The sequence below is a fragment of the Narcine bancroftii genome, chromosome 1, assembly GCF_036971445.1.
Source record: "Narcine bancroftii isolate sNarBan1 chromosome 1, sNarBan1.hap1, whole genome shotgun sequence".
NCBI lineage: Eukaryota > Metazoa > Chordata > Chondrichthyes > Torpediniformes > Narcinidae > Narcine > Narcine bancroftii.
In genome coordinates, this window is record NC_091469.1 from 484,704,188 (window position 1) to 484,716,630 (window position 12,443).

Here is a 12,443-nt window from a genome sequence, read left to right on the forward strand (position 1 = left end):
GCATCTTGGCACCTCACAGTTCGGCGGGCAGCAACCTCCTTTGAAGAAGACCGCAGAGCCCACCTCACTGACAAAAGACAAAGGAGGAAAAACCCAACACCCAACCCCAACCAACCAATTTTCCCTTGCAACCGCTGCAACCGTGTCTGCCTCTCCCGCATCGGACTTGTCAGCCACAAACGAACCTGCAGCTGACATGGACATTACCCCTCCATAAATCTTCGTCCGCGAAGCCAAGCCAAAGAAGAAGGATTCCCAGCGGGAAATCAATTCTTATATTCCCTTACAGCTTAATTTATTATGCATTACAGAAGGGATTTTAACCAGTAGCCCTTATGGAACACTGATCTGGGGTAAAAACACAATGCTGGGTCAAACAATGGACTTTACACAGGAAAGATAAAGACAATATTTCAGCACAGACTAAGAGGGTCGAATGGCCTGTTTTCTGTGCTGCAGAGTTCTATGGTTCTACACATAGCCAATGTTTCGGGCTTGAGCACTTAATTAAGGAATGAAGAAAATGTAGTCAGGTGTCTGAACAAGTTGGTGTCGGGGACAAGGGAGAGGAGCACAATCCCACATGCAAGAGGTAATAGGTGGATAAGGGAGGGATGGCTCACCAGCAAACAGGGAGGGATGCTCTGTGAAAGGAGAAAGAGGGAGAGCAGGGAGTGGTCCAGCAGAAAATGGAGGTCGATGTTAATGCTAGTTGGAAAGTGCCCAGACGGAATATTAGGTGCACACTATGACTGCAGGAAGTGTGGCCTCCTCTATATTGGAGAAACTGGTGCTTCACTGAGCACCTTCGCTCTGTCTGCATCAGTGACAGGGATCATCCAGTGGCCAACCATTTCAATTCTGTGCCCCACTCCCCGTACTGACACGTCTGGTCTTATGCACTGTCAAACCAAGACCACTTGTAAATTGGAAGATCAGCACCTTATATTCCGTCAGGGAATTAACATCAACTTCTCTCGTAGACCACTCCCCATTCTTCCTCTCTTCCCTATCCTATTACCTCATTCTCTCCATCCCCTTCTCTCTCCATTCACAGAGCCCCCCTTCCCCTGCTTTCTGATGTCCCCTCCCTCCCTCATCCACCTATTACCTCCTACTTTTGGCTTGTGCACCTCCCCCCCACCATTTTATTCAGGTGCCTGCCTCCATTTTGCTGATACCTTGATGAAGGGCCCAACAGCATTGTGCTTTTACTTCAATCAACTGACCGCAAGCCTAGAATTTAATGTGAACTCGTGTTTTCTATCAGAAATTAACTCAACATTATTGAGACTTGCTCATCAATTTGTGGCACACAATACAAAGGCAGAGGCATATTAATCACTCTGTAAGGTGTCAAACGGACAGCTTTACCACCTCAGTCAACAAGGAACAACCAGCTGTCTCACCCAACGTGGCGGTCCAGTAACTCTTCGATCTTGACCTGTTCAGCAGGAAGATTTCCTTCGACCTGGTCTGTCCAACCAAACATGGACCAAAGTTTACCTCTTCAGTGGACACCTCAAGGCATGGCAGGAAGAAGTGAGCATGGAGTGGAATGAGCTGCAAGAGGAAGCCCAGGATTTAAATTCCGCGACTCACCCAGAGAACTTGTTATTCACATCTACATTATTCCCCAGTGCAGTCAGACTTCAAAGGTACAAGCTAGACCAACCAAGGTCCAATGAGATGGAGTGGAACCTAGCTTTCCCAAAGTAATTAATAGCCATCTTTTATCCAGTAATGCAGAAAAATAAATTTTGTGACACATGCTCATGACAATAAATTTTGATTATGAACAAAACAAGCCCCGACTCTCCTGGAAAAACACAATAATTACAGGTGCTGTATCTTGAGCCAACCATATGAAGATGAAAGGTTCAGACCCTTCCTCAACACTTCCGAAAAGTTGATTGCCTATTTCTCCACCTGGACACTGCCTGATCAGTGACTGTCCATTTCTCCCCTGTGGACACTGTCTGACCTGTGACCGTCCATTTCTCCCCTGAGGACACTGCCTGACCCATGATGTCCATTTCTCCCCTGAGGACACTGCCAGACCTGTGACTGTCCATTTCTCCCCTGTGGACACTGCCTGACCCATGATGTCCATTTCTCCCCATGGACACTGCCAGACCTGTGACTGTCCATTTCTCCCCTGTGGACACTGTCTGACCTGTGACCGTCCATTTCTCCCCTGTGGACACTGCCTGACCCATGATGTCCATTTCTCCCCTGTGGACACTGTCTGACCTGTGACCGTCCATTTCTACCCTGTGGACACTGCCTGACCCATGATGTCCATTTCTCCCCATGGACACTGCCAGACCTGTGACTGTCCATTTCTCCCCTGTGGACACTGTCTGACCTGTGACCGTCCATTTCTCCCCTGAGGACACTGCCTGACCCATGATGTCCATTTCTCCCCGTGGACACTGTCTGACCCATGATGTCCATTTCTCCCCGTGGACACTGCCTGACCCATGATGTCCATTTCTCCCCGTGGACACTGCCAGACCCATAACTGTCCATTTCTCCCCGTGCACAGTGTCTGACCTGTGACTGTCCATTTCTCCCCTGTGGACACTGTCTGACCTGTGACCGTCCATTTCTCCCCTGTGGATACTGCCTGACCCATGATGTCCATTTTTCCCCATAGACACTGCCTCTTTTCTCCAGTGTTCTCTCGCTCTTCGCCATTAACAAGTTTATTGTCTCAAGTACTAAGATGTTGTGATAGAAGTTATTTTGTGTGCAGACCAATGGACATCTTAGACTTAATACAACTAGTAAGACACAGTACAGCAGTGCAGAGTTACAGAAAAAGACCAGTTGAAGCGGAGTTAAAGCATATTAGTTTTCTGCTATGGTGAGGTTCATTCAGGAGTCTGATAATGGCAGGAAAGTAACTGTCCTTGAATCTGATTATGCTTGATCTTACCCTTCTGAACCTTCTTCCTGACAGGATGGTGGTGAGGAGACTGTGGCCGTGGTGGGATGGATCTCTCTCCAACTTCTCACTGTTAACTGTAAGGACTGAGTGGCAGGAAGACAGTTCTGTTCAAAGTACTCATGCAATTTACAGAGGGAATCAGTCTATGGTTTCTGGTAAGGAGTGTACAGGGAACCCTCCTAGTGACAATCCAGTCAGAGAAACCTACTACAGAGCCCGACCAGCATCTCAGTGCTTTAGCTTAAGCCTCAACGAGGTGGGGGAGAATAGGATTCCGGGGACTCACTGACAGATCATTCTCTTACCTGTGTTGTCTTGTTGTTGTACTCAATCACCAGGTCCTGCTTAAACATCAGTTTCGGTTCTTCATTTGTGCACCTCTTCTCTAGTGAGTTCAGCAGTTCCCAAGAGGAGCAGAATGCCACGATGACCTGCAAACCAGCAACCTGTAATCTGGGGCACCACTGGCTATGCCTTTATTGCTGATCGATTGACATATAAGACAGAAGTTAATTCCGGGCATTTCACTGGCTCAGCCATCGTAACCACTTTGCAGCAACGTTCATGGGAGGGTCAAAGTTCTGCACCAAGATGCCTTTGAGGTTCACTGCAATACTAATCAATGTCTTTACTCCCTCACAGTGTGAGAAATTTCACATCCCATGAGGTAAAACACTGGTAAACTTCAATAATCATAGCCGGTAGGCCATCAGCCATCTTGAGTCTACTTCATCATTCTGTCAGACCATGGATAGTTCTTGATTTCAGCTCCACTTTCCAAACCAATCCCCCAGAATAATTGATGGATCATCTCACCCCTGAATCTCCATACTGACATACCTTATATACTCATGTAATAGTCAAGTTTTACTGTCAATTTTTGGGGTAAAATGTAGGGGATTGACCATACATGCATACACCCTAATTTTGACAATGGTAAGTACCTGTGTCATTTGAGGCGTTGGGAGCTCGGATGGGTGGGCGGGACTGGGTGGTAAGTCCACTCGGCCATCAGGAGCTCGGATGGGCATATAGCCGGAGCCAACGGAAGTCCACAGTCGGAGCATCGAGAGGTCTGGAGGGTGGATGAATGGGGCCTTGGCAAGAGTGCACAGTCACGGCATTGGGACCTCTGGAGGGCGGGCGGCCAAGGTCTTGGCGAGAAACAGTGGTTAGGAGCTTAAATGGGTGGGAGGCCTGGGCCTAGGCAAGAGTTCGTAGTCATAGAGTGCCAGGAGCACTGGAGGGCAGGTGGCTAGGGCCTGGTCGAGAGATGGTCGGGGCATTGGGAACTTGAATGGGCAGGCAGCTGGTGGCAGGGAGAGTCAACTTTTATAAGCGATATATGGAAAATACTAGATTTTTGGGCCAAAAATAAGTGGGGTTGACTTTTACACAGTATCGACTATTACACGCATATATTTGGTGTGCTTCCTGGTGTCCACCCTATACCTAACACACCACAGTTAGAGTTTGTGACTAATGCAAGCCAAATTTTACAATGTTAATGTAGAAGCACATTTATTCCTGTGTTTGAACTAAATACCTATCGCACAGTCTATATAAAACAATGAAAGGACTTTATCTGTACATAGCTCCTTTTCCTCCTGCTCTTGAGTAACCATGAAATAAAGCACAAAAGTGACCATTCAACCCACTGAATAAAGGGTCCCTCATTTACTGTATTTCAACACCCAATCTATTCTCTTTTATTTTTCTCACATTCTCCAACTCCCCCCTTCCCCCCCCCCCTTCCCCCCCCCCCCCGCCAGATTCCATTATTTACCCGCGCCTGCAGACAGACCAACCAACCCGCTTGTCTTTGGGGTATGGGAGAAAACTGGAGCACTTGGAGGAAACCCACATGGACACAGAGAGATCATGCAAACTCCATTCAAAACAGTGTTGGAGGCCAGGATCAATCCGGCTCTCTGGAACTGTGAGGCAATGGTTCACTTCTTAAGTTTCCAATTCCTGTAAAATCTGTTCTCAGATCATGTGTCCTTCACTGCTCAAATTTTAATTTCTCTTCTCTTCAGTCTTGGCTCCGAGTAATCTAAGCAACCCACCCCACCCCCTTACCCCCGATTTTAAAAATTGAAACCAAACGTTTGCTAAAAACCTGTTCCAAAGCCCACTACCCATGTAGAAGAGAACACATTACATGGCCAGTACTTACATGCATGTGCTGTTGAGGGTGTAACACCAGAAACTTTGTATTGTCCTCCCGGTCACTGTTTGAGGACTTCAGGATGTTTTGGGGATCCACATTCAAGACGCAGAAAGGTCTTTGCAGCAAAAAGTGGAAGTACAGAGGGGCCTCGGTGAGGTTTGTCAGTTTCAAGCCACGGCTCTTCACGGCTTCTCTCTGTATCTGGGTCAGACAGGAAGAGAATGAGTACGAGTCCCACCGAGACTCCTGCTGGACAATGCGAGCACAGAACCAGGCTTGGTGGGAACACCATACTGAGAGACCAATACCACCCAAGGTCTCCGGCTGGAGTTACCAAAGGTGACTGGAAAAAGACCCAACTGAAATACATGGAAATGTACCTTAACGGAACAAAAAAGTTTAAGCCAGAATTCACAGACTGACGTGGTGATAGGAACAGCAACTTCAAAGTTCTCTTCAAAAGGAGAGAGAAATTGCAAGGATACTTGGAAAAACCTGGAGAGTGGAAGTCAGGTGGATTGTGGCACTGAGGCACACAGCCTTTGAAGACTTTAATGAAACCAAAAGTATTTCATCCTCTGGTGATTTACGCAGAGAGCATAAATATTTGGGTGAGATACAGGAGGAGCTTTTCCACCTGTGAGAGTGTACTGCATTCTCAAGCTGGTCCTTGCGGTCCCCCTGGGGGATAAAGCACATTGAAGTAAAAGCCTTGTTTTCTTTTCACCTTACATAACAGAAGGAGAGAAGAATGGAAAAAAACAGAATTTGACTGCTTCATAGGGAAGGAGATCCATAGGGAAGCATTTGATGGCTCTGGGATTGCACTCACTTTAGAAGAATGGCAGGGGATCTCATTGAAACCTATTGCATATTGAAGGTCTGGTTAGAATGGATGTGAAGGCATTCCCTATGGTGGGGGATTCTGGGACCAGAGGGCACAGTATGCAAATACCTCCCTTTAGAACAGAGATGAGGAACCCAGAGGATGGTGAATTTGTGGAATTCATTGCCGTGGACAGCTGTGGAGGTCAAATGATTCGGGCTCTTTAAGGCAGAGGTAGATATGTTCTTTATCCGGAAGGGAATTGAGGGTTACAGGAAGAAGGCAGGAGAATGGGGTTGAAAAAAAGTGTAAGGGATGATAGTAAATCATCCATGATGGAATGGCGGAGCAGACCTGAGGGGCTGAATGATCTGATCCTATGTCTTATGACCTTGCAATCACGAGTGTGCGGCTGGGTGTAAAATTTTGAGTATACCTTGTGTTTAAGCACAGCTGTGATTTAAAAAGGCTGATACCTTAAAGAAGGGCACAGGCCCAAAATGTCAGTTATACAGTATAACTGTGGACGCTGGGAGACCGGTTGAGTTCCTCCAGGACTTCTGTGTTTTTAACTAAGGGCTGCTGTCCCTACTCGCAAGTTAATGGAAGTTCTCTGTCCCTCTGCTCACTGATCAAGAGTTATTGCATCTGCGACTTGTATGGGAGGATCATGTTCTATACAAGGGGAAGCTTGTCCAATTATTGGCATGGTCTTGGGCACCAACGGTTATGGGGAGAAGGCTAGGCAGTAGGTCTGAGTGAGGTAATGGATCAGCTCACGACTGAATGGCAGGATGGGCTCGATAGGCTGAAGAGCCTATTTCTGCCTTATTTACTCACCTTCCCATTCAGACCATCTGGTATCAGGTCACTTGCTGCTGCAGAGAACATGAGCTGATCATCAGCTTTGTCCATCTCCACTGTTAATCTAGGATGGATTCAAATGTTACGAGTGTTGGAATCGTTCTCGTGTTTTCTGCAATCTTTTCAATCATGATTCCTACATTACCATTGTTGTATTTTCAAATTATCTTCCAATTTCCAGGTTGACATCATACATGTTTAAGAAATAATATGGAAATATTCGAACAAGTATAGGAGCCTTACATTAAATACAATAGCGAAAACCTACCGGGTACAAGCGTTACCTAAGTTGATGGAAGGAGAAGGAAAGAAAAGAATAGACTCAGTAGAATTTCTGGTGTATTTTTGTTGAATGACAACATTATCTGACTGGTTTAATGTATCCTAGATTGTATACCTTAAATGGATGGGAGGGGGGGGGTGGGGGGGTGGCTTGGGAGGAGGGAGGGGGGGGGATAGAAAAAGTCACTGTATATGTGTGAAAAAGAAAAAGTGTGTATCATGGCTAATGTGATTTATGGTGTGAAAAATAAAAAATTTAAAAAAAATCTGCATGTTATTTTAGAGCATATACCTGTATAAGTTTTCTCTATTGAAGTTTTCTCACGTGAATAGGGTGGTGAAGAAGGCTTTTAGTATGCTGGCCTTTATCAATCATTGCATGGAATATAGGAGTTGGGAGGTGATGTTGAGATTGTATAAGACGTTGGTGCGGCCTAATTTGGAGTTCTGTGTGCAGTTCTGGTCGCCTAATTATAGGAAGGATATAAACAGAGTGGAGAGAGTGCAGAGAAGGTTTACCAGAATGTTGCCTGGGTTTAAGCATCTGGAGTATGGGGAGAGATTGGACAGATTGGGTCTTTATTCTTTGGAGCGTAGAAGGTTGAGAGGGGATTTGATAGAAGTATTTAAGATTATGAAAGGGATAGACAGAATGGATGTGGATAGACTATTTCCATTAAGAGGAGGAAAGTTTAAAACAAGAGGACATGAGTTAAGAATTAAGGGGCAGAGGTTTAGAGGTAACATGAGGGGGAACTTCTTTACTCAGAGAGTGGTAGCTGTGTGGAATGATCTTCCGGGAGAAATAGTGGCGGCGGAGTCAATTGTATTATTTAACAAAAGGTTGGACAGGTATATGGATGAGAAGAAGATGGAGGGTTATGGGCATTGTGCAGGGAGGTGGGATTAGAAAGGGGTGTTTGGTTCGGTGCGGACTAGAAGGGCCTAATGGCCTGTTTCCGTGCTGTAATTGTTATGTTATGTTATGTTATGTTATTCTTACCTCCCCTCCCTACCCCAATCCCAGGCTGCCAATATCTAAGGAGTTGGCTGATAGCATATAAATTTAACTATGTTAGATGTACAGACAAACTTGAAGGGATACTGCATGTAAAAAGAAAAAGTGTATATCATGGCTAATGTGATTTATGGTGTGAAAAATAAAAAATTTAAAAAAAAAACTGCATGTTATTTTTAGAGCATATACCTGTATAAGTTTTCTCTATTCTTACCTCCCCTCCCTACCCCAATCCCAGGCTGCCAATATCTAAGGAGTTGGCTGATAGCATATAAATTTAACTATGTTTTTTTTTTAAATTTTTTATTTTTCACACCATAAATCACATTAGCCATGAAATACACTATTTCTTTTTCACACATATACAGTGACTTTTTCTCCCCCCCACCTCCTCCCAAGCCACCCCCCCACCCCCCCCCCTCATCCATTTTAGGTATACAATCTAGGTTGCATTAAGCCAGTCAGACAATGTTGTCATTCAACAAAAATACACCAGAAATTCTACTGAGTCCATTCTTTTCTTTCCTTCTCCTTCCATCAACTTAGGTAATGTTTGTCCCCGGTAGGTTTTCGCTATTGTATTTAATGTAAGGCTCCTATACTTGTTCGAATATTTCAATATTATTTCTTAACCTATATGTTATTTTTTCTAATGGAATACATTTATTCATTTAAATTTAGTAGTTTCTTCCTTTTAATTTGGTTATGTATTCCATTAATATTTAAAGTCATATAGTTCAGCGTAGCCCTTTTATATTTTGCTTATCTTCTCTTTCCGTTTTTCCATCATTACCTTTCCTCCTTTTCCATTTCTGTTTTCTTATTTTCAACTCTTTATAAGACAACATTCCTACAACATCCAACATTTTCCTTATTCTCCTATTTCTATCTTATTTATCCCCAATCTCCCCTTCCCCTCCTGAGTTGTCCTTTATCCCTTGTCGGACAACCACATCTCCCCTCTCCATTTGGATTTGCGAATCCACTCGCAAGCGTCAACTGATTTTGCAGTGACCGCTATTTCCCCCCACCCCGCCTCCCCCAGAAAAGATTTCACTTTTCATATGTCACAAAGGTCACTCTTTTAATTCCCTCCTTATTCTCTCTATTCCATTACCTTCCCTTATTAATTCTTGTCTATACTATCTATATTTTCCTCTAAGTACAGATACATTCACGTATGCACATTGTCTCTATTCACTCTTATACCTCTTTACCCGCATACATATCAATCGTGATCATTTTTACTCTCATTACCCATCTTCATCCCTCAGTCTATTTTTGTAATTGTTCTGCAAATTTTCGTGCTTCATCTGGATCCGAGAATAGTCTGTTTTGTTGTCCTGGAATAAATATTTTCAATACCGCTGGATGCTTTAGTATAAATTTATACCCTTTCTTCCATAAAATCGCCTTTGCTGTATTGAACTCTTTTCTCTTCTTTAGGAGTTCAAAGCTTATATCTGGAAAAATGAAGATTTTTTGCCCTTTATACTCCAGTGGTTTGTTGCCCTCTCTTACTTTTTCCATTGTCTTCTCCAGTACCTTTTCTCTTGTAGTATATCTTAGGAATTTTACTACAATAGATCTTGGTTTTTGTTGTGGTTGTGGTTTAGAGGCCAATACTCTATGTGCCCTTTCTATTTCCATTTCTTGCTGTAGTTCTGGACATCCTAGAGTCTTAGGGATCCACTCTTTTATAAACTCCCTCTATTCTTGCCTTCTTCATCTTCCTTAAGGCCCACTATCTTTATGTTATTTTTTCTGTTATAATTTTCCATTGTATCTATTTTTTGAGCTAGTAGTTCTTGTGTCTCTTTTTTTATTAGATTCCTCCAATTTCTTTTTTAAGTCTTCTACCTCCATTTCTGCTGCTACTGCCCGCTCTTCCATCTTGTCCATTTTCTTTCCCATTTCTGTTAAGGTCATCTCCATTTTATTTATTTTCTCTTCTGTGTTGTTTATTCTTTTTCTTAAATACTTAAATTCCTGTGTTTGCCATTTTTTAAATGACTCCATGTATCCTTTAATAAGAGCAAGTATATCCTTTACCTTGCCTATCTTTTCTTCTTCTATTTCCCTGTACTCTTCCTCTTCTTCTTCCTCTGGGTTGACCATCTGTTGTTTCTTTGGTGCCCTTTCCTCCTCTTCTTTCTTGTTTCCATTGTCTTCTGTGGTCTCTTCTTGCTGCAGGTGTTCTGCAGCTGTCGTCGCCGGCTGTGGAGATCGACTCCCCAGCTGGTCCCCCCTCCCGTCGGTGTGTTTTTTTTCATTCGCATCGCGCATGCGCGGTTGCGCACTTTTACTCGGCTCAGCGAGCCATTTTTGTAGTCCATTATTTACCGACCTGAGGGAGCGGGTTTCTCTCTCCGCAGCGGGCCTCTTCGGACAGGTAAGGCCTTCACCTTTTTCCTCCTTTGTCTTCTCTTCCTCTCTTTTTACCGTTGCTTTCGATTTTTCTTTTTTTGTCGCCATCTTCTTTCCACCTTTATACTCACTTTTCTGTAACTTTTATTTCTGTGCCTTTGTGTTTTCCTTTGTTTTTCCCGACTTTTCTGGAGAGGGCTGGAGTTCACCGTCCGGCCACTACTCCATCACGTGACTCCTCCCCAAAAATCTTTCTCAATTGGAATTCACTTCGCTTTCTTTTTAAACAAGACCACAAAGCCTCATTGACTGCTGCACAAATGGCGCGCTTCTGGGGAGCTAAATTTAACTATGTTAGATGTACAGACAAACTTGAAGGGATACTGCATGTAAAAAGAAAAAGTGTATATCATGGCTAATGTGATTTATGGTGTGAAAAATAAAAAATTTAAAAAATAAAAAAAATCGTGATTCGGGTGCTTCTGCATCGCTCACTACACTCCTAGTTCCCATAAACGATCGCTTGCTCTCAACGGTGTCTGTGCAGTTTATTGTCCAACACAAAAGGCAATGACGCTGATTCTATGAATGAGGCTCGTCATTACAAGGAAGGGAGTTACCATAGAAGCATGGAATGACACAGCACAGAAACAGGCCCTTCAGCCTTTCTAGTCTGTGTAGAACAATTTTTCTGCCTAGTGCTACTGACCTGCATCCAGTCCATATTCCTCCCATCCATGTCCCTGTCCAGTTTCCTTAAATGTCAAAATTGATCCCCCATTCACCACTTTATTATTGAACGTCAGACATAGATTTCAGTGCAAAAGGGCAAATATTAAATTGGGGAGAGGAGCATGGAAACAGGCCCTTTGGCCCGACTTGCCCATGCCAACCAAAAATGTCCCATCCACACTAGTCACACCTGCTTGCATTTGGCCCATATCCCTTTAAACAGTGGTTCTCAACCTTTTCCTTTCCACTCACAAAACATTTTAAGTAATCCCTGTGCCATTGGGGCTCTGTGATTAGTAAGGGATTGCTTAAGGTGGGATGTGAGCGGGAAGGGAAAGTTGAGAATCACTGCTCTAGACCCAAATGTTACTGAAATATTTTGCTTGAGAAAAAATTGCCATTGGCCCATTTCCTTTGGAGTTCTGAAACCATGCACATAACGAGTCAATTAGGTACAATTAAAATAGTGGTTTTCAACCTTTTTCTTTCCACCCACATACCACCTTAAGCAATCCCTTACTAAACACAGAGCACCTATGGCATAGGGAAAACTTAAAGTGGTATGTGAGTGGAAAGAAAAAGGTTGAGAACCACTGCTCTAAACTCATTCTATCCATGTATCTGTCCTCTATTTTCTTGAACGTTGCAATAGTACCTGCCTCAACCATCTCCTCCAGCAACGTGTTTCCATACACCTACCATCTTCTGTGTAAAAAAGTGACCCCTCAGGTTCCTGTTAAATCTCCCCCCCCCCCCTCACCTTAAACCTGTGTCCTCTGGTTACCAAGTCCCCTACTCCAGGCAAAAGACTCTGTGGGTTCACTTGAACCATTCCTCTCCCTGAGGTTTATTGGATAAAGGCAACTTGTGGACTGAGAAGATCCTGGTTTGAATTTATTGATCTCAATAGGACATGGAAGAAGAAATGGATTTCTAATGGTGTTAAACAAATGTTTGTAGATTGCAAATGCTTTGTGTGTTCTGGATTGGGAAAGGAATAGACCAGCCAGGGCTCTTATTGCTGACTGTTAACCTATGACTTCCTCTGAGATACATACAGGTATGGAGGAACTCAGTGTGTCAAGCTGAATCTATGGGAGAAAATGAAAGGCGCTTCAGGTTGGAACCTTTCATCAAGATTTGATGCAATGTTCGATTAAAAAGGTTGATTGTGGTTTGTTTCAGCCAATAGGCGATGAGACTGATGCTGGTGTGGGGAGGTACAAGG

The 12,443-nt window shown here is 43.8% G+C and overlaps 1 protein-coding gene across 3 annotated transcripts in view; it reads right to left on the reverse strand.

Annotated features, from left to right (window-relative positions):
• Positions 1-12,443, reverse strand: part of dlec1 (DLEC1 cilia and flagella associated protein) — a 191,340-nt gene that overhangs the window by 11,456 nt on the left and 167,441 nt on the right. For all 3 annotated transcript variants that reach the window (XM_069914929.1, XM_069914926.1, XM_069914927.1), the window contains 4 exons: positions 6,793-6,880; positions 5,133-5,327; positions 3,259-3,384; positions 1,410-1,563 (listed from right to left, as the gene is read on the reverse strand). In XM_069914929.1, the coding sequence (XP_069771030.1) occupies positions 1,410-1,563; positions 3,259-3,384; positions 5,133-5,327; positions 6,793-6,880 (563 nt within the window). The remainder of the gene's footprint in view (positions 1-1,409; positions 1,564-3,258; positions 3,385-5,132; positions 5,328-6,792; positions 6,881-12,443) is intronic.